Raw genomic sequence first — 27,884 nt, 5'->3', positions numbered from 1 at the left:
CACCCGTGGCATGGGCTTGTGGCTGTTCCTTCCCCGGTCTCATAAGTCTGAGGGAAAGCTGGCTGAAGTGAAGCCCAAGGGTAAGGAGCATTTTTCGTCAACTCCCTCCCACCCCTGAAGCCCTCTTCTGTCTCAAAATCAGGACCACCCTGGCCCTCCATGCCCCATGATCAGAGGTGCCTGGTGTTCAAGAAAGTGGCAGAAAAAAGGGGCAGGGCTCTACTTACTACACCAGTGGGCACCATTTCTACTTACTGCACCACCTGGAGAAAGTTGCAGGCGGGCTCTGTGCCCATCAGTGAGGTGTCGGGGCCTCAGCTCAGGAGGAATGGAGATGGCAGGTACTCAAGGCCTTCCCAGGGCCTTCCCTTTCTGACAGGCAGGGGACAGACCAAGGTTAGATCCTGGAGCAGCTGCTGCAGCAGGCTCCCTACTCAGAAGGGGGGTTAGGAAAAGCAAGCTTCCAGGGGCTCTGAGATCAAACAACCCTTATGGTGTCAAACTGATGCTGTAGAAGACTATTGCGCGACATGGGAAAATGAACACAATCTACTATTAAGTGGGAAAAAATAGGCTATGGAGCAAAAAGAGATTGTGTTCTGACTTTTGTAAATTAACACACTCACATGGGAACAAAAAGACTGTAAATGTTATCACCAAGGAACTATCAGTGGTTATCTCTGAACAGTGGTGGACAGATGATTTTCACTTTGTGTGTCTCAACTGTATTTTCTCAATTTTCTTCTTCTTTTTTTTTTTTTTTTTAAGAAAGAGTTTATTTATTTATTTGGGAGAGAGTGAGAGAGAGAGAGAGAGAGAGCATGAGAGGGGAGAAGGTCAGAGGGAGAAGCAGACTTCCTGCCAAGCTGGGAGCCCAAGGGACACCTGAGTGGCTCAATGGGTTAAGCCTCAGCCTTTGGCTCAGGTCATGATCTGTGTGTCCTGGGACTGAGCCCCATATCAGGCTCTCTGCTCAGCAGGGAGCCTGCTTCCCAACCCCCCTGCCTGCCTCTCTGCCTACTTGTGATCTCTGTCTGTCAAATAAATAAATAAGCTCTTAAAAAAAAAAAAAAAAGCTGGAAGCCCGATGTGGGACTCAATCCCAGGACTCTGGAATCATGACCTGAGCCTAAGGTAGTGGCCTAACCCACTGAGCCACTCAGGTGTCCTCTCAATTTTCTATAATAAGCACGTTATAAGAAAAAAATTTACTCAGGAAAGCAACACACTTTAAGTGAGCAAGGCTTTTACCAACAATTCCATTTGTAGGAATTTATTCCACAGAACACATAGAAATATGAAGACTGGTCATGTTTTCGTAAAATAAAACTCTGTCTTTGTTTATACATAAACAAAAATGTCTGGAAGGGCCTGAACCAAACTGTTAACAGCTGTTGACTTCTGGGAGACAGATGAAGGGGTTTTCTGCTTTACAGTCTTACATTTATTTGAATTTTTTAAAAGATTTTATTTATTTATTTGACAGAAAGAGATCACAAGTAGGCAGAGAGGCAGGCAGAGAGAGAGAGAGAGAGAGAGAGAGAGAGAGAGAAGCAGGCTCCCCGCTGAGCAGAGAGCCAGATGTGGGACTCCATCCCAGGACCCTGAGATCACCACCCAAGCCGAAGGCAGCGGCTTAACCCACCGAGCCTCCCAGGCGCCCCATTTATTTGAATTTTTAAACAATGAGCAGAAATTAAAAGGGCAAATAATCAAGCAACATTCCTAGTCTTCGCTTGCTCTTTCCCGTTCTCCCTGCGCAGAATCTGGCTGAAGGGGGTGGGGTGGTCAGTGGGCTCACTCTGGGGGCTCAGTTTCCGATGGGCAGAACAGAATGTTATCCCTGCCTCAAGATGTTTGTGGCAGTGGGAGACCCACCGTGCTGCAGGGGCCCAGAGCATTGAGTTCTGCTGGGTCTGAAAGACTGGGACAGCTGCACCCTGAGTGGGACATGAAGGGTGGGCAAACAGGATATCAACAGGGAGAAAAAGGAAGACAAGGGTTTTCTAGGTAGGCAGACAAGTATTACCAAAGCAGAGGAGTTAAGGACCCGAATATGCTTACCATGCTCCATTTGGAATCCTTCTATCATTATATGCAGTCTTTTCCTCCTCTACAGGTAGCCCCTCGAAACAGAAAAGCCACATTGTGACAGAGTGTTGGTGAGGGGGAATGAGGGCTGAAGGCTTGGCCAGAGCAACAATTGCATTGGCCAGGTGCACGGGAGCCACCGCCATGTCTAGCTGGGTCTGTGCCCACATAGTAACAACGGCTCTTGTGCTGCCTGAATGGTCATAAGAAGACCCTTCCTTCTTCCTATACCCTTATAAACTTCCACCTACCTACTTGGTGTGATGCCTGAAGTCCCACCACTGGTCACTCTTTCAGAAATGGCTCCTGTTATGAATATGCATAGATTGGGAAGAGGACGGCATCTCAGGCCATAAGCCACTTACCCTGAGGAACACAGGAGGGTGTGTTTTGATGGAGGAAGGAAAGGGACAGAGGAGGACATTGCAGGAGTGTGACAGAGGAAGAGGGAGGGTGGAGGGGGTGGGCAATGTTGGGCAAACTCCACAAGGCTACCTCCTGCTAGAACCTTAGAACCAGGAGTCACCCCATTGCTCAGGGCCACCCATCCCTCTTGCGGAACCAGTGAGGAAGGGACACCCTGAAGGTGGAGATGAAGGGAGCTTGAGGGTCACTGGAGTGTCAGGGATGGAGCCAGGACCCACTCCAGATTTAGCAAGGTTCTCCCAGGTCTCAAACCTCAAACCCACACCTTTGATATGCACACATACCATGTGTCCAGCCTATCCTACATTTTCTGGGACCTCCTGGGGTCCTTATCCGCATCTCCCTTCTCCCGTGCCAAGAGCAGACTGCTGGGCCCCAGGACTTCATTCCTGGTTCATAGATCTGGTAGTTTGGGTGGGAGGGGCTTCTGTCTGGGGTTTATAGTAGGCAGAGAAAGCAGGTCCAGGGGTTCAGCCCACAGGGAGTGAGGGACAAAAAAGCCCCTTCTCTTGGAAAAAAGATTCCCAAACCTCCAAACCACTGAAGTCCCAGTGCTGACTCTAGTGCCATGGAATCAGGGGGCCCCCTTGGGCCATTGCCCCGATGCCCTCATTTATCTGGAACACTCCCCATGGCCCCAGCAGCTGCCTGGCTGGTGCTGGCTCTGGACTCTATTGCCAGTAAGGGAGGTGCCAGGTGTGGGCAGGCACCAACTGACTGCCCTGGAAGAGGGATGTTAGGGTGGAGGCCAACTGTCCCTTTTTGGGGAAGAGGATAGAAAAAGGCACTCGGCTCCTTGTGTCTGGGTCTGTGGGGGCCCTGGACACTCTCCTTTTTTTCTGCTCAGGCTCCAGGTTCCCAAGGGGTGGGAGGAGGCACCAGAATCCACTGGGGGGAGATTAAATGTTGCATGAAAAGAGCCAATGACTGGGAGGCGGGAGACCTAGGTTGGGCCTGGCTATGGTCCACAGGCTGGACCATATGTGTCTTCTCATTGGTCACAGTGTTCTTCTCTATAAAATGACATGGTTGAAGCCAGTGGTCTCTCAGCAGTTGTCCTGTGATGCTGACTGGCAGCTCAGTTGGGCTGTCTCCATCCCAGAGAGGATTTTCCAACCTTATGACCCCTTTGTTCTCTCCTCTTTTCTGAGAAGCACAGCAACTGACTCTGATGGTCCCCCTATACCCCCACTGACTGTTTTAGACAGTCAGTGGGGGTGGGATCCTTCTTGATCCTTCTTTTTTTTTTTAAAGATTTTATTTATTTATTTGACAGAGAGAAATCACAAGTAGATGGAGAGGCAGGCAGAGAGAGAGAGAGGGAAGCAGGCTCTCCGCTGAGCAGAGAGCCCGATGCGGGACTCGATCCCAGGACTCTGAGATCATGACCTGAGCCGAAGGCAGCGGCTTAACCCACTGAGCCACCCAGGCGCCCCTTCTTGATCCTTCTTGAATGCCTCCCTCCTCAGCCCTGCTCCTGGCCCCTTCCAGCTGGTCTTCTCAGCTCCTTTTCCTTGCCTGGGCAAGGCCCTCTTAGCTGACCATTCTCCCTTCTCTGTGTACTGACTGGGAACCAGAACATCTGGGCTTGGGTCTTGGCTCTGTCATGTGCTGTGTGCCCTTGAACTAGGAATCAACCCTCTCTGAGCCTCAGGCCCCACCAACATTCAGATTCGATCATACCCAGGTCCACAGTTTCTGGGAATTCACTGGGACCTGGGCATTGTGCCCCTGGCTTCAGCCTCTTGAAAGGTCTGCCTTGTTGTGACATCAGAGTAGGAAACCCCTGGGCCTCTGGTCCCAAGTGTCAATCCTTCCCATATTTCATCTAATTCCTAGGGCCTGTGGGGAGGGGGCATTTTGAAATAGTCAGAAATCTAACAGAACTATCAATTTTTTGAAAGAAAATAGAAGACTGTTCTATTCTGTACATAGGGTAAACACACACACACACACACATACACACACACACACACACACACACACACAGATATTTCATCCAGATACAAGGAAAAAACAAAGGAAAATGAACACATTTCAAAATAAAAGTCTCCCCTCCTCCAAAATTTTTGGAGGCTTTGTCTCCTGCCTGCATCTCTCTTTCTTTCTGTCTCTGCTTCTGTTCTGCTTCCCATCATACCATCTTCAGGGGTGGTTCAGGATTCCTGGAGACACAGAGGAGAATCATGGGCACCCCCGAGTGAGGAGAAATAACCACGCCCGGGTGGGCAATTATGATTCAGCACCTTGGCCAGCACCCACCACTCCACCAAACCCACTCCTCTTCAACCCCCTTCATTTAAGCCTGTGACATGACCCTTTGCAACTGACCTCCTGGTGGGGTGTTCGGGGATGGTGAACAGACTCAAGACCCAGACAGAATGAGAGGAAGCCAGGAATACTGCCCAGGTGTGAGCAGTCAGCCTCCGGAGATGACCTCTCCAGCTGAGCTCTGTGCTGCCAGGCCTTATCTCTGTTGTTTTCTATTCCTGCTGCCACCCCAGAGAGAAATATCCAGAGCTAATGGCCTTGTTATGTTCTGAGCAGGACAAATTCCACATTAGACTTAGAGAATCCTGGATAATCAGAGCCAGAACCTGGGCAATCAATTAACTGGGTCTCTAGCTCCTCCCCCAAAAGAGATGGGGAGGGACACTGAGGCCCAGGGAGAGACAGGTACCTACTTAGGGTCACACAGTAACTTCTTGAGTCTACTCTGACTCTGAGAGACACAGGAGTCTTGGCTCGAAGCTGAGATTTGACCCACAATTGCACAAATGCACAATGGTGTGGAGCAAGGGTTAAAGTCCCATTCTGAGTCCCAGGGGGATCCAGTTCAAGTGTCTGCTGCCTGTCACTGAAGGGGTGGTCCTCAAAGTTGAGAAACATTCTGAGGGAGGTCCAGTGACGAGTTTGACTCTAGCTTTGGATGGGCCTGGGTTTGATTTCCTGCCCTATTGAGTACTGGCTGTGGGTCCCCTGGGAGGTGATGTTTCTCCACTCAAACACTGAGAAAATGATACCAACCTCATGGGCTTGTCTTGGTGTTAGATAAGTATCAGTCCTTTGTCTGCTGACCACAAACTGGGATCCAAATAGGGATACATTTCTCTCGTGCTCTGGGTAAGACCTTCACTGATCCCTCCTTCTTCCCCAAGACTGGGATGCCTTTGCCTCCCCTCTCTGCTTGTCTGTGTTAAGTGGGGGATTCCTGGGATCAGCCAGACAACCCCAGATTCTTTCATTCAGGAATTCTGAAGGGAAGACTGGGATATGGCCAGCACTCCTTGGACCTTGCGCCAAGGCTGAGGGGGAGAGGGGTAGGAAGGACTGTGGAGGGGGTGTTTCTCCCCCCAGAAGACAGATACACTGAGCAAAGATGGAGGGGCATGGCTTTGGGGGAGCCACAGAGATTTGAGGGATTGGTTGGGGATACTCTAGTCTCAAAATCACCTCCCCCCAAAACTGGGTGCTCTCCATCAACCCATCAGAGACCTTTCTCTCTGCTAATTTCTCCAATCTTTGTTCATGCCCCTCCATCTAGAACCCCCCAAAATTCAATGACTGTTGTGGCTCCCTCTCTGCTCTCCCTAGATCCAGGTATAAGTGAAGATACCTCTGAGGCCTCAGGGGGCATCCAGTGTGACCTCTCTCATTTGCAGATAAGGAGACTGAGGAGAGGGGCTTCAGGGTACAGAAAGGGTCAGCACAGAACTAAGATGAGGCTTGGGACTCCTGTTTCCCAGGTTGCTGCACTGTGCAGCTGTGGGGCCCCAGGGCCTTGCCACCTACAGTGTCCACAGATCATCTGTCCATATTCAGGCCCCTGCCTGACTCCTGGCCAGTCAGAAGTAGGATAGACCTCCTTCTCTACAGCAGACCTGCAGACATCACCGACCAAGATGCTCCCATACTCCACAGGAAACCTAAGGAGGAAGATAGACTCCTGAGGGTCAGATTCCTTAGGGCACTGACTCTGGGAGGCAGCTGGAGTGAGAAGCAGAACTTCCCTAAGTGCACTGCACTTTGCAGCTTACCAATAAATCACGAGATGGGTGTTATTATCCTCAGTTTCCATAAAAGCCAAGGCGCAGAGAGCTTAAGTCATTTCTCTAAAGTCATACAGTAATGGAGCTTGGGTTTAAGCCCAGGTTTGTGGAATTCAGGAGACCTGACACTGTCTCATAAGCTCCCCTTTGCTCCCAAGACTATCACTAACCCCTCCTCCAGGCAGACTGCCTGTCTTCCCTGACTAGTAAGTTGTGATGTAAGTGCTGGCTTTAGAACTTAGGTCTAATCTGAGCTTTGCCCCTTACCAGCATGGGACAGGGGGCTGTGGGCATGTCACATCTTCTCTCTGAACCTCATTTTCTACTTCTGTAAAATGGGCATAATATTACATACCCAATAGGGTTGCTTTGTGGATTAGACATGTTAATATATGTATACTGCCTGGGCCTTTTTCAAAGTGAATGGAACTGACCACTGACATTCTGTAACTTTAATTTAATACAAATTCATCATAACTCACAAAATGGGCAATATTTAAAATAAAAATACTGCTGGGGGTGGCCCAGATTCTGGTAGATGTAGAGGTGGGGGGAGGTTGAGGATTCCTCCTGCCTGAGAGGGACGCCAATGGGCAGCAGTTGTGAGGGGAGCCCCCCCCAAAGTTCAGCCAGTCTGGCTCCTTTGGGATGAGTGTGGTCATGGACCCCACAAGCTCCAAATCTAGGCTCAGGATGAGAAAGCAAAGCTGAGGCTTGAGATATTCTGGCCACCCTTGGGCAGGGCCAGAGCCAGGGAGCAGGACAGCTGAGGCTCTGCTGCTTTAAAGCCAAGACCCGGAGGTGAACCCCTCTCTGTTTCTTTTGTGTCCTTTTAATGTGGTTGGGCCAGGAAAGAAGGATCTATTTCCCAAACACCCATGCAGCCAAAGTCTTGGCTTTGTGTTTGTGCTTCCCCAGCAGTGCCTCTCATCCAGATTGGGATTTGGGAATTAAATTGAGTGGGAGAGAGGCAGGCCCCAGGACGTCCCTCTGCTGGCATGGTCAGCAGCGGAGGGAGCACCGCTTTGCGGTCCGCGTCCTCCTGATTCGGTCGCTTACTGCAGATGGAAGCAATGTTTTTGATCACGACAGGCATGATGAATTTGGCGGCTGGGAATTACTCCTGGAAAACCAGCAGAGTCTGCTCCTCCAGTCTTTCCAATGATTCTGGAAAGCCATCCGGGATGTGGTCATAAATCCTGTCTCATTAAACTAGCCAAAGAAGCTCTTGTTAGCCGCACAGGATCTGAATGGAGAGAGATGCCAAGCCTGATGGGAGGTCCCAGCCAACAGCTTGTCCCAGTGCTCAGGTCCTGATGGAGACACTGCTCCCTGTACCCTGGCCTGGTCCCAGAGGCCCGTTTGGACCCTTAAGCTTCTGGGGACCTCCATCACCCAGTGATGCTTGTCCTGCAGCTGCGTTTAGGCTACTGGTCTCCGCCTTGGCCCCTGGCCGTGCCATCATCCTGCTTTTCTACCCGTGGGCTGGAAGGTGGTGGCACATGTAACATGTGGGCCCAATGACAGGTACCTCGCAAAGGCCACAGCATCATCTCTACCTGCAGGGCAGTGGGAAAAACAGGAACCACAAAGCTCTTGGTCTGGAGGTAGAAGACGTGGTTCTCGGACACCTTAGGATCAGCTACTGCTTGTGTCCACTGTGGGCTGGAGTCAAGGGTAACATGGCCCATAGTTCAGTGAGGGGCAAGTCTCTGACGTGGGGAGCATAAGAGGGTTCCTGTGTATCTTTCCAGCTGCCAACCACTGGCAACATTGCCACATCCTGAGATCAGGGAGTGTGGGCAGGAGGGAGACAGAGGGAGGTGGGCCCCTGCCCCCAGAGGATGGGGATGAGGACTGGGCAGGGGCTTCCCTGAGGAGAAGCCATGTCACATCCTTGGACCAAAGCTGCCTCTCCATCAAGGTCAGAACTACAGGACATCAATGCCGACAGAGTTTAGGAATCATGGAGCATGGAGGTCGAAGGGTAAACAAGCAGCCTGAGACCTCACCGTGGCCATGCAGGACCGGAATCCAGGCCTCTCCCGTCCCCTGTGGGGTGCTCTTGCGGGTGGCCGTGGCGCGGGTGGCACCTGGGCGCTCCCTCCGCCGCCCTAGATGCGCACAGTATTGATCCTCAAGGGCTGCACGTTCTTGCCATTGGCGTGGCTCTGCCCAGGGCTGAAGTAGGAGCAGAGCTTGCCCGGGAACTTCTCGCGGAAGGTGTAGAGCCAGGACATGTCGTCGGCGTTGTAGAAGATGAGCAGGCCTTGATCGTAGTCCAGGAACACGCCCACCTTGTCCAGCTTGTCGCGGACGTTGAGCCGGGTCCAGGGCTCGGTGCAGGCGCTGTACTGGTTGCCGTCGTGCATGACGATGCAGTAGAAGCCGCGGCTGGGCTGGATCTGGATGCTGCCTTTGCGGCTGGCTGCCTCGTGGGCCAGCCCGATCACCCACTGGGTCTTCTCCGCCACCACCACCTCCCAGTAGTGCACGCCGCTGCTGAAGGCCTCAGAGCCCAGCACCGACACCTCCACGTCGAAGCGCTTCGGCGAGTCCTGCAGCGGCTGCGGGTGCAGGTTGCCGTAGGCCACGATGGTGCAGTCGTCAGACAGGATCAGGCGCTGGTGGGCAGTGCCCGGGTCCAGGGTCAGGGCGGCGGGCACTGCAGGGGGCAGAGGAGGGGAGAGGAGGTGAGTGGAGAGAAGGCTGTGGACCCACTCTACTGCCCTACCTGGGGGTTGGCTTCAGGTTGGTCCCCAGGAAGCTGTGTGTTGCTGAAGGCTAGCCTACCCTCTCTGGTCCTCAGCTCCCTCCTCTGTCAAATGGAAGGGTGACGGCCAAGGTCCTTCCAGATTTAACCCTGGCTGCAGAGGATCAGGAGCTGTGCCTGCCTGGGGCAAGGAACACAGGGGGCCCCCTGCAAAAGTCTGTTGGGTAAACTATAATGAAACCCAGAATTACAGAACTTCAGAGCTGAGAGAGCGTCAGATTATCCAGGTCTTGGCAGTCACCCTGGTGGGGACAAGGACATGCGTGGGAATGTGTGGGTTTCTCAGTAGATGCGATCCATGCGTCCAAACGCCCTGAATGAAAGGCATAGGACATTCCCACGGCCCTCTTGCCACCCGTATGTTTTCAGATGCCCAACCAGACATTCATGTGGTTGAAAAACTTTTTTACAAAGACCTAAAATTACAACTTAACTCCATTTTATGTATGAACAGGATGTAATTTTTGTACAGTTTTAATATACTGAGTATTTTAGAACACTACTACCATGGAAACTGAGGGGAGACTGCATTTACATTGCTTAGAACTTCATTGAGAATTGTTCACTTTTTGGGACAATACATCTCTAAGAAGAATGCCACTGACTCACAGAATCTACCTGTTTCAGACCACATTTGAGGCAAAATGGTGTTGTACCTCTGGTAGGAGCACCTGACTACTTCATTATGTTTTCCAGTGTGGCTATAGTGAGCCCCTAGAGAGGACACGTGCAATATTTTCTTACAAGGAATTTCCTTGTATTTTTTCTTTATATCATCATCAGATTATGGATATACCATTTCAAGTATAGATACATTTAATATATATTTATATATTATATATAAAATTTACAGGGCGCCTGGGTGGCTCAGTGGGTTAAGCCGCTGCCTTCAGCTCAGGTCATGATCTCAGGGTCCTGGGATCGAGTCCCGCATCGGGCTCTCTGCTCAGCGGGAGTCTGCTTCCTCCTCTCCTCTCTCTGTCTGCCTCTCTGCCTACTTGTGATCTCTCTCTGTCAAATAAATAAATAAAAAATCTTTAAAAAATTTACATATATTATAATTTATATATTATACACATATATAAATTGTGAAAAGGTTAGATTATCTTTGAGACATTACAAATTATTTGTTAGGAAAGGTAGGTGACAGGTCTGAAAAAGCTGTAAACCATTCATTCTGAGCCAACTGTTCCATTTGATAGATGGGGAAAATGAGACCCAGAGAGGAGAGGGGACTAATCTCAGGTCACCCAGCACCTAGTGGCAGAATCAAGACTAATCAAGGCCATGTGCAACCCAGCCCCAGCCCTCTCCGTCAGCCTCCCTGGCACACGCCACCCCACCCCGCTCAGCCCCAAAGCCTCCACTCAGACTGTCCTCCACTGACTCCTCCCTGCTTCTTGTCGTCACCCCTGCGTGAGGCTCCCCACTCCAGGGCCCATCCTCTGGGAAGCCGTCTTAGTGGCCCAGCAGGTGGGCTCGCTCTTTCTTCGGAGATTCCTTAACTTCATGTCCTCTCCTGATTCTATAAGGGGTACGGTCTCCTGTGCCCACATCTTACACCCCCTTTGCACCAAGAGGGCAAGGGCTATGTACCACCCAACTAGGTTCTCCTTAGTGTGCCTGGTGCCCAGCACAGAGCCAGGCATAGTGAAGGTTTCCAGAAAGGCTCACCTAATCAAACTGACTCTGTTTGTGTTGCTCTCAGGCAGGCAGTACAGGCTGGGTCACCCTGCTCTGGGCTGGTCACACTGGCTTAGCAGGTCTGGTGCTCAGAGTCTCTGTTTACTCTCTCCTCCAGGAGGGAGGGAATGCTCAGCCAGAAGATGCGAGAACCTGGAAGTGGCCTGCCTGAGCTTGGATGACCATTTCTAGGCCAGAGCAAGACAGAGGCCAAGAAGAGTGAAGAGAAGGAATCTTGCCCCAGGTGCTGGGAGCAAAGGATTTCTTCACGCTGCTCTCTGGGGCTTCCCTTATCTGGGGGGAGGGTGGTGGGAGTGGGGGTCAGGACCAGGATTCCACCTGGCTGAAGCATTACCCCCTACTTCTGTCACCTCTGTTGGCTTCATGCGTGCGCAGAAATGAAGCACTTCAGTGGTGGCAACTGTCCCCAACAGGGACCAAGAGGCGGTTTTTGAACCGTGCTCCCGTGCACAAGGCCACCAGCAAAGCTCACCCTTGACTTCTATCAGGCTCCCTCCACGGCTCTGGTAGGAGTCAATTTCGTTTTGCATGTTACATTCTCCTTTCCTGTTCTTAGATCTCTGAGGGCTGAACGGAAACCATCAGCCCTGGGAACAGGGGGGTCAATGGAAACAGAACTCTCCATCCAGGGACACTGAAGAGGGGGAGCTCCAAGAAGGAAGACACTGAATCAGTGGCTGAATGTTCTACCCTGTCTTCCGAGGGTCACAGTGCAGCCTGTGGGAACCCGAAGCTCTTGCCCACATGGAATGTGGGAATCCCCACAGTGGCCTCAGGAGGTGAGAGCAGGAGGGAGGTGTAGGAAGTGTGTGTGAGGGGGAGGCTAAGGAAGCAAGAAGAATCTAATTAGACACAGATGGGCCACTCCTACAGGCTGTGGAATGTGGGTCACACTCAGGCGTCTGTAGCAGAGGGGGCAGAGCAGGCACAAAGCCAAGGTGTGGGCAGCCGCCATCCTCAGTGCCACGTGGGGACCTGTGGAGCTCAGGATGCCTGAGGAGGTCTGCAACAGGCAGAAAGTACCGCGCGGGGCCAAGGGACCAGGGCCGGAGCAGGGGGACGGGGGTTGGAGCCCCATACCAGCACAGGGGCCAGAGGGCTCAGCCCCAGATTCTTAAGCCTCATGGAGGGCCACATGGTCACTTCCACGGCCACCAATGAGTGCAGACGGCGCTGGAAGAGGCAGCCAAGTAGGCTCTCAGGGGCTCTGAGATTGGGCCATAGGGATGAAGCAGGAATCCAGAGGATATCCTGACTGCACTGAGCGCCAGCTCCTGGGTGTGGACCCTCACTGCTTTGAAGCCCCAGGGCACAGGGTAAGAGGCGGGCTGCCACTCATTGGGTGGGCTTGGGGGCAGGGTCTGCTGTTCGTTGGGCAGTGCTGGCAGCAGAGGCGGAACTGGGTGCTGGGCCCAACCTCCCAGGGGCAGGGCTAGGGGTTGAGCCCAGAATTCTTATTAGGCACAGGGTGTGGCCTGCTTCTTAATAGGCTTTGACACCCCCAAAGGGTAGGCTGGGGCTCACCTCCAGGGTCTCCCATTTCATCATAAACAGAGGTTCTGTCTCCCCAGGACTCCATCCCATCTTCTGTGAGGCTAGGTCTGGCAGGAGTAACAGCCTTCAGACCAGAGAGAGACCCAGAAGGGGCCATGGCAACCCCTTTTCCGTCTGAGATGTCAGTCCCTGGATGGGGAATGGCAATCCCTCCACCCATCCTTTATCCTTGGGAGAGCTGCCAGACCACAGTCCCCTGGGGCTCACTATGTTACAGGTCAGAGGTCTTTGCTACCTCCCGAGACGCTGTTTTAGAAAAACAGAAAGCAGGTGTTGAAGCAGCCCGTCTGGTCTCTGGGTGTTATTCCTGTCCATTTAAGACTGAGACCTCAACGTTCAAAGGCATTGAGGGAAGGACATGGACTGTGGAGGCCCCAGGAAATGTCTGCTGGCCATCGTCCACCCCCCTCCCCACTCCATGACCCAGGGAGCAGAGAAACCTCCTAGTCCAGCACCATGGCTTGGCAGTGGGTGACTGATGCCCCTCTGTTCCCAAGGACAGTGGCTCGACCCTTCGGAAGCCTGACAGGATGGCTCTTTCCTCAGGCCTTTACAAAATCTGCCGCCTCGGGCTTCCCACCTACTTAGACCCTCCAGGGCATCGTGCCAGCATTCGAGAAACACACTCATACCCACTAGCTTGCTGGAATGCTGCGGCAGCCCCAGAAGAGCAAATCATGGTACCATTTGTCAGAAGAGGAAACTGAGGCTCCAAAGACACTTCTGAGAGTTAACCGGCCTGTGTGAGCTATCCCTCAGGGTGCAAGTACAGTTGGAACTTGAGCTAAGCTCTTTTCACACCATGTTCTTTCCTTTATGTGGCCCCAGAAAGCCTGCTCAGAAAGACTGAGGAACCATCCGATGAGACCCGATCACCATCGTAATAAACAGGTATCACATACTTACTGAGTTCCAGGATTATTATCACAACTAGATAATTTTATTTCATTCTTATACCTACCCTGGGAGATCAATCACATCTGCCCCATCCCTGTTTTACAGAGGAGAAAACTGGCTCAGAGAGGGCAATGATCTGCCCTGGGGCACACAGCTAGGTGGTGACGAAATGACTGGACTGAGGTGAGCAGGGGGAAGGAGCGAGGCCCAGGGGAGGGAGGTGGCAGAAGCACAGAAGGCAGCGTCTGGTGTCCTTTGCTCTGGCCGGGGAGGAAGTTTGTATTGGGGAGTTGGAACAATCAGACCTGGTGGTTGGGGGAGGGTTTCTAATGTCAGCTGAAGGGTGGGACAGGAGGTGGGTGGTGGTAGAGACTGGAGGTTCCAAAGCAAGGGGAGTGACCAGTGCTAAATGGAGTTCTCAGGTGACCCAGTAGGAAGCCTGAGCTGGAAGCAGGAGAGGCAGGAAGCTGCTAGAATCCAGGGGCTAGGTCCCTGGGGGTGCCTGTCCCTCCCATCTGGACAAAAAGGGCCTTGGTGCTGCCAGAGGAACCAGAGTGACTTCACAGGGCCTACGGACAAAGGAAGGGGACTGGCTAAGCAGGTCACTGTTCTCTGAATTCCCCAGGGACCTCTGTCCTTGGCTGGATACTCAGGGCACACACTACCGCTCCCTCAGCCCCTCTTCCATAGTTTTCTCTGGGTCAGTGGTTCTCAACTGGGGCTATTTGCCTCGCAGGGTTCATCTGGTAATGTCTGGAGACATTCTGGGTTGTCAAAACTGGGGAGGGGGGCCTTTCGTTGAGCAGAGACGAGGAATGCTGCTAGCCAACCCACCATGCGCAGGACAGCCCTCTATAACAAGGAATTATCCAGCCTCAAAGGCTGGGGCAACCAGTAAGTTCCCCCATCCGTGTGCTCACTTGTGAGGGGGTTGAGAAGGGACTAGCATCCTGATTTCTTAGAGGAGGAAACTGAGACTCAGAGGAGAAAGTGACTTTTTCAAGGATGTGTGTGGCAAGTTCCATTCAAAAATATTTACTGAGTACCTACTTTATGGCACTATTCTAGTAGCAGAACTGAGCCTAGGGCTCATTCATTTCTTTATCTACTTATCAACAAACATTTCCTGTGTGGGCTTCTAGGGATATAGAGTGATGAATTAGATCCAGTCCTGACCCCTCAGAGCTCATGATCTAGTGAGACAGACAGCTACACAGACATTGACAAAACAGTGAGACCAGGAAAGCCCAGGGCGACCTGAAGAAATCAAGGAAGGCTTCTCAGAGGAGGTGTTTATAAACTGGATGTGAAGGGGAGAAGTTAGTCATCAAAGACTGAGGTTTGTAGAGAGGGTTCTAGGCAGAGACGGATCAGTGTTGCTGAATATTATGGGGGTGGGAGGGGGGAGGATGTGAGAACGGCAGGGCCTAGGTCTTGTAGGGCCTTGACCGTCAGGCTGAGGTGCCTGGAGTGCCTCTCTGAGCTGTGACAAGGATGCAGCAGGTGGCAGCCAAGACAAAGAGAGCTCCTGAGACCATCTGCCCAAAGGCGTCCCTGGGTCAGCCGCTGGGGATGGGCTTGTTTCCTCCTTGAGTTATTCTGCTTCGCCCACATGTGGCCCTTCCCCTCCTGGGTCACCAGGTGGAGGTCCCTCCGAGTCTAGGAGCACCCAAGGAGGCTAGGAGTACCCCCCAAGAAGACAGCCCAGAGTCCCACCTAGTCTGCTGGGCCCTTCCCCAGACTACTGCCCCTTTTGGCAACGAGGGTACAGATCCAGATTTATGAGTACTAGGCACTGTCCCTTCGCTTCTGGGGAATTAGAAATGATATATCAGATGTGGCCTTCAGTCACTTATGGGGGCTCCCCACCTCTGTCCAGCGTTCAAGCTCTCAGGCTCTTCGGCCTTCTCCCTCCTTCCCTGGAAGGGCCCATCACGAGCATCCTGGGATCATTCATGCTCCTGCCCTCCCCACTGCCTTTGCCGGTGCAGTTCCACACCGGGGACAGTCTGGAGGCCCCGCCAGGCCCCACCTTTCCCTGTATGGCCAAAGCCTCAGCCTTCAGTGCTCAGTTCAAACATCATCAGCTCATTCCTTCTCCTGGTCCCACCAGAACCTTCTGTTTCCCCTTGGGGTTTCCACAGAACTGCATGAGTTGCTTGTCATAGCTTATCCCACTGGGCTGTGGGGTCTGGGAGGGTCTCTTTGCCCATCTGTATCTCCTGACCCCTGAAAATGCCTGGAGGCACTTTCAGTGTCTGTAGGTCAAAAGAATGAATCCAGCACGGGGCCAGCGCTCTGACTGCTGTGTGACCATGGGAAATCAGCGAGCCTCTCTGAGCCTCCGTCTCCCACCCAGGCTTCCTGGGTTGGTGTGAGGCCAGAGGATGCCTGGCTGGCTTAGAAGGTAAGGGCACAGGCTCTGGGCTCTGGCAGGTCTGAGGGCGAATCCTGACTGTAACACTTCTGGATTGTGTTCACGGACAAGGTCTTAGCAATTCTCTTTCCTCAACTGAAAAAGATGAGGACAGTAATACTGCCTACCTCTTCGAGAGAATTCCCCTTCATATCCTTGTCTCACCTTGAAAGGACATGGTGCCTTTGTAGGTTATATGATTTTGGGTCCCAGGGTCGACTCCCTCCACTAGAAGCCTGTTAAAACTTTCTCCTCTCTCTGCAAACCTCCCATTACCTCCTCCCCCCTCTCTTCATCGCGGGCGGCAACCTTGCTTCCTCCCTCAGTGGGAAAGGGGAGGCCATCAGAAGAGAGACCTCTCAAGCTTCCACCACTGCCCATTCATTCCCCCTCCTCTGGGCTCCCGAAGATGAGCTGTCTGGGCTCCCAGCAGAGGCGGCGGCAGAACCCCCCACCATCCACCCCGCTCCTGGACATCTCCCCGGCCACTCTCTTGGCCCTTCCCCCTCAGCTCTGCCCTCCTTCCGCTGGGTCTTTCCCATCACCCACAAAGAGGCCATTACTTCTTTCCCCTTCAACAGCCTCTGCCACCTTCTCTGTCTGTCCCTTAAATCAAATGCCTGACTTAGAAATAGAAAGCATCGTCTCCACTCAGTCTCCACTCACTCTCTCCTCCCACTCGCCCTTGGATGGCCTCCTATCCAGCTTATGCCCCTGCGGCTCCAAAAAATCCCCATGCTGCTGGACAACAGTCAGTTCGGGGTTCTCCCACCTGGCCTAGTGGCCTTCGCTGCCATCAGCCGCTCTCCCCACTTGGCTTCCAGGACAAACCTGGGTTTCAACCCCCACCCCCTTCTCTGGCTGCTCCTTCCTGGTCCCTTTGGCTGGGTCTCCCTCCTGTCCCTACGATCTGGGAGTGCCCTGGAGCTTCAGAGTTGAGAGTAGCTCTGTCTCTCTTCTTTCACTTCCTAGGTGATGTCATCCAGGCTCATTAAGTACTGTCCACATGCCGATATCGCCGGCGCTGACCCTTGTCCTATATAGTACTTGTCATTCCAGATGCCTTCTGGCACCGGTGCTTAGAATCTCATCCATATGGCAAACGTCACGTGCTGATAGCTCTGTCCTTCCAGGAAGCTTGGCCTGCAGCGTTGCAGTTCCCTTGTCTTTTCTCTCTCATACCCGAGATCGGATTCATTGGCAAATCCTATTGGCTCTCCCTTCAAAGTAGATCCCAAATCTGATCACTTCTCTCCACCTCCACTGCAATTACCCTGCTCCAAGCCACCACCGCTGGCCTGGAGTATTGTGGAAATCTCCTAACCAGTCTCCCGACCTCCACTCTTCACCCCCTTCAGTCTATTCTCAGCCTGGGAGTAAGAGGGAGCCTCAAGGAACTTAAGCACATCCCACTGCATGTCCCCAAGCCCTCCAGGGGCTCCCACCTCACTCAGCAGGAAGTCTGAAGTTCTCACACTGGCCCTCAGGCCCTCAGGGTCTGGCTACTGCCACCTCCCTGACCTCCTCACCTTTACTCCCTTCCACTCTAGCCATGCCAGCCTCCTCGTTCCTTGAATATGCCAGGCTACTCCTGCCTCAGGGCCTTTGCACTTGCTATCCCCACTGTCAGGAACACTCTTCCCTCAGAAAACTGCATGATCACTCTCCTTCTTCCTTCAGGGCTTTATTTCTATGTTTCCTCCCTGGTGAGGACTTCTAACTGGACCTTCTACTTATTATCTGACCTAAAATCCCCTAGTTCCCTTCCTTATCTTTTATCCTTCTCTAATGAACTATGGATTTTACTTATTTACTTTCACTTTCTCTCTCCCTATGATATAAGATCCACGAGGGCAGGGAATTTGCCTGTTTTTTTCACTGCTATGTCTCCAGTACCTAGAAGAGTGCGTTGTGTGATATGTGCTGTAGGATGGATAAATGAACTCCCAAGGCCTCAGTCTCTTCATCTGGAGAATGGATATATTAATGGCCTCATAATGGCCATATGAGGATTCACTGAGCTGAGTGATAGTGCGGGTACCCAGCACAGGCCCTGGTACAGAGCACGTGCTCAGCAAGAAATTCTCCTCCCTCTGCCTTGCCCCCATGCTATGTTCAGAGTGCGTGGCCAGGCTGGGACGTATACCCTCACTCCTGCCCGTGCTAACCCTTACCTCTTCCTGGGTGCTCTCTGGGGCTGGCAGGAAGGGCCTTACCTGGGTGGATATCCTGGAACAGAGACTTCCAGATGGTGTATTGCAGGGGGCCCGTGTACTTGGAGGTCGGGAAGTCTTCGTAAGTCAGATTGGTCTCATGGATTTTCCCTTTAAGCCTGGAAGGAAAACAAGAGAATAGGCTGCATTGGGGGCTGGATTTTGGTCCCAACCCTGGGGACCCTACAGCCTCCTTCAGGGCGACTGACAAAGGGCAAGGTCATGTATGTCAGGTCTGCCAGCATCAGAGTCAAGTGCCTGTTTATGCCACTTCCTACTTCTCCAGCCTCAGTTACTTCATCTTTAAAATGGGTACCAAGATAGCACCTGCCTTCCAGGATTGTTGCGAGTAGAATATGGCGTAATATATATAAAATGCTTACCACAGTGCTTGGTTCACGGTCAACACCGAATACATGATGTTAGCTATCAGAATTGATCATCAACAGACTAATAACGAAGTGTTATTATTATAAAAAGGGGCTATGAGACCAGAGAGACGTGCATTTGAATCCTGGCTCTGCCATATACTAGACCAAGTGATCTAGCTTCTCTGTGCCTGTTCCCACATGTATGAAATGGGGGTGGCAGCTGTCGCTATCTCCAAGGGAGCTTATAGGATTATAATAATATAAATACTATGTATTACCTATAATATCTATATTATAAACAACAGAACATGTATTTGTTATATAAATAATGTTGCTCTCTAAGTAATACTCTATATGATTCTGCTTATTACATAAATAACAATATAAACACAGAAAACCTTTTTGGCCCAGGCTCTGGCACATAACAGATGTCCCGTACCCCTCTGATGAAGACGGGAATGAATGAGTTCTCTGCTAACCAGCCCCTGTGCCTCGGGGCCCACCTCCCCACTACCTGTCCGGGGAAGGTGGCTGCCGGTGGGCCCTTACCGCTCAGAGAGTGAGGCCACCCCGGCCAGGAAGGTGTGGCGGTCGGTCTCGGCCAGCCGCTCCTGCAGGATCTGGGCCCCCTCCTGCACCTTGCGCAGCTGCTGGCTGTAACGCTGGACTTTCTGCTCGATGTCTGTCAGCGTGCGCGCCGTGTCGGCCTCCAGCTCCTCCAGCATCGCCTTCTGCCGCTCCCGCAGCAGCCGGTGCAGCCGCTCAAATGCCTCCCCGATGGTGGTCCGCAAGCTTTTGGTGGAAGACTGTGGGGACAGGCATCAGGGGTGAGGCCAGGGGGAGCGGAAGGGGATGACTCCTGGGAGAGAGGTGGAAGCGGACAGCCTTGCCGCGGGGAGTGGAAAGGGTGGTGGAAGGGCAAGTGGAAAAGCTGCGGTGGCAGGATAGGGCCGGCAGAGCCAGGGACAGCACAGGATTCCACGTGCCCCTTCCACTCACTGAGGCTTGAACTAGTGGAGCGGCAGAGGCCTGAAAGACATCTGGGGGCAGCCTCCCCATGCCAGGTGGGCTGGCAGGAGAGATTTGGGAGAGAAAGGTGTGAGGATGATGCCCAGCTTTCTGGCTTGGGGGTGGGAGGGACAGAGAAGCTGGGGGAGAGGTGGTGGGCGGGGAGAAGAGGCTGAAGTCAGTCTAGGATACAGTGAGGTCTTTATTTGTTAAAAAAAAAAAAAAATCACTCATGGGGCTCAAGCCAAGAAGACAAGGAGATCACAGATATCACAAGGGCAAACTTGGGTGGTCACTCGCCCTGTCCAGCTACCCTTGTGAGCTCCTAGCCAAGAAACTGGACCAGGAGGTTAAAGTCATGATCACAGAGGCAAGCCTGGACTTGCCCACTTCTCTGCTCCCGTGGGCACTGCCAGGCCCAGGAGGGGCTTGTGTGGGGATGGGCACAGGCTTCGGTGCGCAACAGCCCGGGTGAGAATCTTAGCTCGGGTCTCTAGCTGGGCCAACCTCAGTTGCCTAATGTCTCTGAGCCTATCTTCTTATCTGTGAGAGGAATGACACAACCACAGCGCAGGGGTCTGGGAAGATCGAGTGAGGGAATGTTCGCCAAGTGCACGGCCTTGTTTGAGGTTCAGAGAAAGAGCCTGATGATTGAGAGATGGCTTCTGAGCTGGGGCCTGTAGGACAGGCTACAAGTCAACGGCGGGGGTGCGGGGGAAGCAGCACACGGCAGGACAACACGGGGTACAGAAGTGTGGCCAGGCTGTAGTGCCAGTGTGGGACCTGCCTCTGCAATTTCACTTTGTGGGATTCTGGCTGGGAGTTCACAGAGTCAGAGACCCCGCTGTGTTCTGTGCCCGGGGCTCTGTGGGAGGCTTGACAAAGGCTCAATTAGGGCCAGTTCCCTCCTGTCGCGGCAGCAGGAAGAACTGCTGGCAGTGGGCCAGCCTCCCTGCGCATGCCCACCCAGAGCGCCAGGCAGACAAAGGGGGCGGAGGGGAGGCTGGGGATGAGCAGCTGCCCGTGGCCTCCCTGAGCCCCTCCCCGAAACCTGAGGCTTCTGTGCAGCTCCCGTGGAGAAGATGGGGCCTACCCTCCCTACAACCATCTGCCTCTGCCCCCCCAAGGACTCCCAGATCCCACAGCCACCCCTTCCGGCTCCTTCTCAGCCCCTCCATAGCAGTGTCTGGCGCCCTGGCCACCCTCTGCTGGCTGCATGTTCTGGTTTGCCTCCCACCTTGGTGGCTGCTCCCTCTGGGCCAGCTCCTTCCGTTCTCACCTACGCACCCCCCTGGATGGTCTACCTCCACTGCTTTGAGGATGGTTCCCGTAACCTCATCCGTGGCCTTGCACATCTCCTGAGCTCCACATTCATCTTTCCACCTGCCTCAAGCAGACTCCTGGGATCCCACAGGCCATCTAACTCTCTTGGTCAACTCTGTGTCTTTGGCAACAAACTCATGGCCACAGTGACCCTTCTAATGTGCAAAGTGGGTCAAAGCCAATGCTCCTTAGGAGTCTTTCTGGGCTTCTCGATAACTAGTAAAACACTAAATTCCTTAGCCCGGCATTCTAAGTCCTCAATCTGATCCCAGCTTACTTCTCTAGTGCCATTGTGCTGCAATTCCACTGCCTAGAATAGACCCCCACCCCCACCCACACACACACACTCTTTATTGGACAGGCAAACTCCTACTCAATCTGCAAGGCCCAGCTTGAAAGCTACCTCCTCTGTGACAGCCTCCCTCACTTTTTCAGGCAGTGAAATAGTTAAATGTCTCCAGAGCATTTTGGAAATACTCCTAGTACACAGTCTCACATTTTATGTGACTCCAGCTAGCGGACAATCCCCAGGGGTAAGAATGACATCTTTCCCAGCCATGCACTTCCTGTGCCCATCCCAGGGCTAGGCACAAAGCTGATAGTCAGAATCTGCTTGGGAGATGAAGAAGGGAAGAGTCTTGCCAAAAATTACTCTGCAGAGGTGAGTGCAGACTCCATCTTCTTTTTAGGATGGGGGCCTAGTGTCTCCAGGACAAAAGAGAATGAGTAGGAAAAAGGGCAGAGGCAGGGAGAGGGTAGCTCAAAAGTGACAGCCAATCCCGGGTGCTTTAAGTATGTTCCTGAAAGGTCTTCCCAACCTACTTGTCTTGCTGGCCACAGAGCCACAGATCTGGCTGCGGACCTCCCAGCACAGGGCTAGGATAGGCATTAGGTTCTGACAAAATTGGACAGTAAGCTCCCAATGAACCACTCACTCACTATGGGACCTTAGGCTAGTTCCTCAACCTCTCTGTGCCTCAGTTTCCTTGCCAATAAAATGAAGATAACATTCCTACTTCTGAAAGAGTCCCCCTCACACCATACACACACTCATCTGTTCTATAATATTTATTGTACGGAGGCACTGTGCTAGCTTCTGGGGAGTCCAGTTGTCACAGAGGTGACATTCTGTGGGGTTCAGTTTCAGTGAGACAATGAACAGGAAACGTAATTACCAGCCCAGAGAAAGAGGTTCAGCTCAACTGGCATGCCCCATTTATTCTAGTTTTTTCTAGGGCAGAGCCATCCCCTCCTCCACCCAGCCCCCAATCCCTTTGGTGCTGTGGCTGGGAAAGCAGCCCCTACCCCAGCCCACCACATCCCTGGGAATACAGAGGGCTCAGAGGAACTGGGGCTGCTTCAGAGAAACACCCTGCCAAGAATGCATCACTTGGTCAGGACCGACCAAGGAAAACATTGGGCCCAGGGAGGGAGATCAGACAGGCCCTCGGGCCGGGCCATTGGAGGGGCAGGCGCTGCAGGAAAGCCGAGTCAGGCACCAGGTGAAATATGACCTCCAAAGCATCCATAGGCATTTCTTGTATAAACACCCCAGTCCAGACAGGAAGTGGGGATGGGGGAACTAGAGGGGGAGGTGGCCCCACAGGACCCCCCAGAGGTAGACAGATGGACAGGAAAGCAGGGGAGAAAAAGGTCAGTGGAGAAAAACAATGGGGAGTGGAAAGAAGAGAATGCTAGGGAAAATACTAGACCATAATATTCTGCTTTCATTCAAATAGAGAATTTCATTTGCTTCTCTTCACCCGAGGGTGCAGAATCACCAGGCAGATGGAGAAACTGAGGCTGTGCCAGGCAAATAGGCTAGCGTCTTCTGTTTCTCATCTATTGCCTGCTGAGGGTCCTGCCCACAGGCATTCCAGAATGTTCTCTAAAGAAATGTTTGTCATGACCTCCTTGAGACCCCACACGGGTTGGAGACCAAGCTGGGGCACATATCTGGATCTGCAATGGCCTCTCCAGGCCCCCGGGTGACCTCAGAGGTCCGGAGCATTCCTAAGGCTCTAGTTCAGCTACTGCTGGCAGCTGCACCTCTGCTAGTGAGTGGGGCCAGATTGAAATCACCGCAGAGCTTAGCAGCTGGGCTGGGGTCCCCAGTTCGTGGTCCCAGAAAGGGCAGAAATCAAAGCAAGCCTTGTCCAGTTGGTGAGACATCGGTGGGGGAACTCAGAGGGAGGCCCTGGAATCCAGAACTTTAGGGCTGGAAGGAGTCTGGCAGGGTCTCTGGTGTATAGATGGGGAGACTGGGGGCCAGGAAAGTATGGTCTACCCAAAGTCACACAGCGAAGTAGTGACTGGATCAGAATCCAGGGCCTCCCTCTCAGGTCCAGGTTTCTTTTCAAACCATTGCAGCCAGAGACTATAGGGACTGGCCTTACTTTGCAGTAGAGTCCATAACCACACAGTCCGCGTTTAAGAGAGTGATACCAAGCCTGGGCCACAAATCACTGGGAGGGCTCCGAGGGGAACAGGCTCAGGTTGGCTCCCCCCGGCTTGCTCCCCGGTCCCACCTCACCTTCCACCAAAGGGCCCCACCCTTAAACCCAAGAACCAGCCCAAATCCTTGCCCTCAATCCTAGGAGTGGGTCCTGTCACATTTACCTTCAGGGAAGCCCCAGACTCCGTTCCACCCGCGTCCCCATCCCAGCTCTGTCCCTCTCATAGTAAGTTTGGCACCTTAAGACCCCGCCCCTCTTCCCAGAGGGCCCCGCCCCTCGACGCCCCGCCCCCACCCAGGCCGGGCTCACCTTGGTCTCAGCCAACTGTCGCTTGAGCAGCTGCAGCGCCTCGGTGTGCTCCCGCTCGCTGTCCTGAAGGGCCTGAAGCTGCTCCTTCAGCTCCCTCTGGAACAACACAAGGCCTAGATGCGGTCAGACCGCCGCCGCTCTCCCGCGACCTCCCCCAAGACCACCCTCCCCGCACAGTTCAACAACCCCAAGTCTCCCAGATATACCGGCTGCTTTCATCTTTCCATCTTTCATCGGGAGTTTTGCAACACCCTCCTCTCTAGCCATCCTAGATGCTTGTGGTCTCCCTGTCCGTTCCGCCTCCACATGACTTTCTGCCCCCGCCTGATTTGCTGGCGGAGACTCCTGGCTTGGAATCCTCGGAAGGGTACCGAGGCCATATAGCACTGTGCTCCGCTAGGACTCGCGCGTCGGGTGGGCTTGGCGCTGTTCTCAGGCCTTTGCTTGGATGGGGTCATTTAATATCTCAGTAACACAGAGGAAGGCACTATTATTACCTCCGTTTTCCATCGGAAAAATTGGTACAGAGAGTTTGTGAAACTGGCCCAAAAGCATGCAGCCAAGCAAGTAAGAGTAAAACCATAATTGCACCATGATTTTGACGTCAGGTGACATATCTTCTGCAGTGGTGACACCCATGACAGACAGCGACAAAAATCCACTATATACAACAGATAGAATATGGCCACGATTAGTATTACTGATTTTTCCTTTCCCTCGGGTTCCAGTAGGGCTCAGTATGACTCTGCTATCAATTTTGTTTTGATTTAAAAATTTTGATATTTTGTTCATCATGGGTTTTCTTTTTGTTTTGTTTTAATATTGATTTTTAAAAATTGCATTAAGTATTACCCACCTCAACCCCTGAGTTTTGGGGTGCCTACTTCATTGTTGCACCTCAGCCTCCCACACCTGTCTCCACCATCCTCCTGCCCTTACTCCCCTGCAGCCGAAGTGGCCTTCTTCCCGTTGCTCCGTCATGGGCTCGTCTCACCCTCATGATTTTGCCCTTGCTGCTTCCTCTGGCCAGTGCACTCCACTCAGATTTTCTCCCAATGATTCCTTGGTGTCATTAACCTATCAGCTCCAATGCCACCTGGTCAGGGAGGTCTCGCTCACGTACGGCTTCATCGACACCCTCAGTCCCACATCCTGTTTCAAGGTCTTCCTAGCACCTTCTGCTGTCCAAGACGCTCTTGCTCGCTTGTTAGACAGTGTGTTTCCGGCTCATGGCCTCCACTAGACAGTGACTATCACAAGGGCGGGGGTCTTGTCTGGCTTGTTCACTGTTGGATCCCCAGTGTTTAGAATAGTGCTCAGCACACAGTAGGGCCTCAATGAACATTTGTCAAATGAATGAATGTGGTGTTGAGGTGGGTACCCTGGTGACAGGGCCCACTGTCTGCATGAATTGGGTGTTTGGCTCATTGTAACTAGTGCTCCTGTCTGTCCCTAGTGTCCCGCCTTCCCATCCCCCATGAGCCCATGAGTCCTATGGGGATGGGCCCTTACCATTCCCTGCTCTCTATCCCCCATACCTGTCAACAGCCTGACACTAAGATGGGGCTCAAGGAGGTTTGCTTTGTGGATGAATTTCTGCGGAAACAGCCTCTGGGCAGGACCTGGGTTTTCCAGTCAGCCTGGGCTATGAGAGATGCCAAGAAGCTGACTTACCTGTTCACCCCTACCTCCCTCCTACTCACCCAGCTCATCAGGGCAGGGAGGACCCTTGGAAAACATCTGGTCCAACTAATTTTACAGACGAGGCAGCAACATGGGAAGATGGTCATGATGACGTGCTAAGGGAAGCATGCAGAAATTATCTTTGCTTACTATCCCTTAGCCATGCAACAAATATTTACTAAGTAAGTATGTACCAGGCACCACTGAGGCTCTGGGGATACAGCAGAGAGCGAGACAGACAGTCCATGGCCACAGGAACTGTCCAGGGTGGTGGGGAAGGGAGAGAATGAGCAAAGAGAGTCACAGCTCCAGCCTGTGCTCTAGAGAAAATAAAGCGGTGTGGGATGGGGGTGAGTTTGGGGGAGGGTGGACAGGGAAGGATCCTCTTCCCTGAGCTGTCACCTGAGATGACACGGCAGCAGGGCGGGGAGGAGCCGGCCTCGGAAACAGGAGTTAGATGGGACACTGGGGACCCCTTGTGCTGTGAGAGCAGAGAGCTCCCACAGACAGGATGGCTACCACATTGGCGAGTGCCTCGGGGCTATGAGGCAGCTATAAAGATGGGAGGCACAAGCTGAAGCCAGTGGGGTAGGAGGAGGCAGGAGACTGGGTCCTTGATGATGGATTGTGGCTCAGTGATGAGCTAGGAAGCTGGCCCTCAAGAAAAAAAAAAAGAGAGAGAGAGAGAGAAGCCCTGATTATTGGCGTTTGCCAATTTCTGTGGTGTAAATGCTCCCACCAGAGCTGATTATCAAGCAATGCCCGTGAGGTCAGGGGTTGGGGATACCTGGCACAGTCAGCTGGCAGGAACTGGAGCGAGGCGGCTCCAGCACACCCCTGCCTGGGGGCCTTTCCTACAGGCCTGCTGTACCGGGGAGAGAAAGACACATCATCTCCTCACGGCTGCCCGGCCAGGTGTCTGGTACTGACAGCCAACAGTCATTCCTAACAGGTTCATGTGCATCTGAGTTGTTGGAGCAGACAAATGTCATTCCCCTGAAGAGTACAGATCGACTGCTTGTCAGGCTTCCCCTGACGGCCCTGGGGCTACCCAGCTTGGGACCTGGCTGAGGGATGAGCTGAGTGTGACAGTCGTCCCTCCTGGTGTCCTCACAGGTTCACATAAGACTCAGCCCCCCAGGTGGCTCCTCAGAGTCTCTGAGAAAACAACCCCAGAGGCAGAGTTCCTCACAGCACTGAGGGCACCCAAGAGGCCTGGACAAATCCCTCCCTGCTTCCAGGGCCAAGGAACGAGAAACAAGGGGAGAAGGCCTGCCTCTTCCTCTTGGGCCCTGGGAGACACAGAACCTTCCTTTGCCCATTCCATGGACATATGCAGAGGTCTCCTTGGGTCCACACGGTGCTGCGTCAGCAACAGGCAGAGGGATGCTTCAGGAGGGGTGTACATGAGTTGAGCTGGGGGGGAACACAGGGACACATGCGTTGACATGACAGGGAATGCTGGAATTGGGTTAGGGGACACAACACTTGCTGCTTTTCTCAGGTCCCCATCTCAGCGAGGGCACCCCTACCCCTACGGCCATCCAGGCGAGAACTCTGGGAGTCACTCCTGACGCTGCCCGCCCACAAGGGCAATCAGTCATCAGGTTTGTCTCGCCGGTTGTCTCCTGTCTACACCCACTGCCCCTGGTTCGGTTTTCAGCCCTGGTTTTCTGGACTGTGACCCTAGGCTCCCCTCTGCCCCTGTGCTCTCCAAGTAGAGTGTCTTGTCTCTAGGACAGATCTGTCCATGCTTTTTCCCTGTGCCCCATGGCAGGATCTCCATGGTGTCTGAGAAGATGGCCATGAAGCTTGAGTGTGGCACTCAAGGCCTTTACCCCTGGCCCCAAACTTCTTCTCCAGCCCTGTCTCTTGGTCCAGACCTGCACTGTTCAAGGCAGCAGCCACCAGCCACATGCGGCTACTAAGGTTAATATGCTTTGAAATGAAATAAAACTGAAACTCTGTTCCTCAGTGGCCCTGAGGTGCTGGGTTACGCATCTGAATTGGTCAAGAGCCACACAGGACGGGTGGCCAGTGTCTCAGACAGCACAGATGCAGAGCCCCAGGAACCGTGTGGTCAAACCCTCTGGATCTAACAGGAAACTGAGGTCCACCGAAAGGGACTGACTAGCCAGTGGCCACATGGCTTGACAAAGGAGAACCAACTGGAAAACATGGTGCCGGCAGAAGTGAGACACGAAACAGGAAGCTCTGAGCGGCAAAGCTGGTGCAGAGGAAGGGCAGTGGCGGGGTCTGGGTTCACAGATGCGTGTCATGCAATTCTCACAGCCATCTCACGGAGGGGGAAATAGAGGCTCAGAGAGATCAGACAGCTGGCCCAAGGTCACACAGCTCCGTTTCCAAATCTGTAAAGAGCAGCTAATAGCAGTGTTGGGTCTGTGGTTGTGAGGATCCAATGACTTAATTTGCGACCTGACATGATGCCCAGAGTGACACTCAGTCACTCTTGGCTGCTGTCATGGTCATCATCATCATCTCAATGACATGTGAAACAGGGAGTCAGAACCGGTTGAGGCTTCCAGGAGAGACATTATTCCTGATGGAAAGCCCGGGGAAGATGGCTGGAGGATGCACTGGAAGGAGTCCT

General features: G+C 53.0%; 1 protein-coding gene and 1 long non-coding RNA gene across 4 annotated transcripts in view; one reads left to right on the top strand and one right to left on the bottom strand.

The window, feature by feature from the left end:
- Window positions 1-27,651, top strand: LOC116567236. The gene is made up of 7 exons (XR_004276157.1): window positions 1-80; window positions 11,141-11,266; window positions 11,457-11,549; window positions 11,747-11,822; window positions 13,426-13,488; window positions 13,600-13,677; window positions 26,390-27,651. It is a non-coding gene; the product is annotated as an uncharacterized LOC116567236 (long non-coding RNA).
- TRIM62 (tripartite motif containing 62) overlaps window positions 7,004-27,884 on the bottom strand; it is a 28,866-nt gene continuing 7,985 nt past the window's right edge. For all 3 annotated transcript variants that reach the window (XM_032302197.1, XM_032302198.1, XM_032302199.1), the window contains 4 exons: window positions 23,591-23,686; window positions 19,044-19,300; window positions 18,127-18,242; window positions 7,004-9,231 (listed from right to left, as the gene is read on the bottom strand). In XM_032302197.1, coding sequence (XP_032158088.1) covers window positions 8,681-9,231; window positions 18,127-18,242; window positions 19,044-19,300; window positions 23,591-23,686 — 1,020 coding nt within the window. In that variant the 3' untranslated portion in view covers window positions 7,004-8,680. The remainder of the gene's footprint in view (window positions 9,232-18,126; window positions 18,243-19,043; window positions 19,301-23,590; window positions 23,687-27,884) is intronic.

Source organism: Mustela erminea, chromosome 10 (assembly GCF_009829155.1).
Source record: "Mustela erminea isolate mMusErm1 chromosome 10, mMusErm1.Pri, whole genome shotgun sequence".
NCBI classification, from domain to species: Eukaryota; Metazoa; Chordata; class Mammalia; order Carnivora; family Mustelidae; genus Mustela; species Mustela erminea.
The sequence above is the reverse complement of the archived record's forward strand: the minus strand, read 5'-3'. Positions and strand labels throughout refer to the sequence as shown.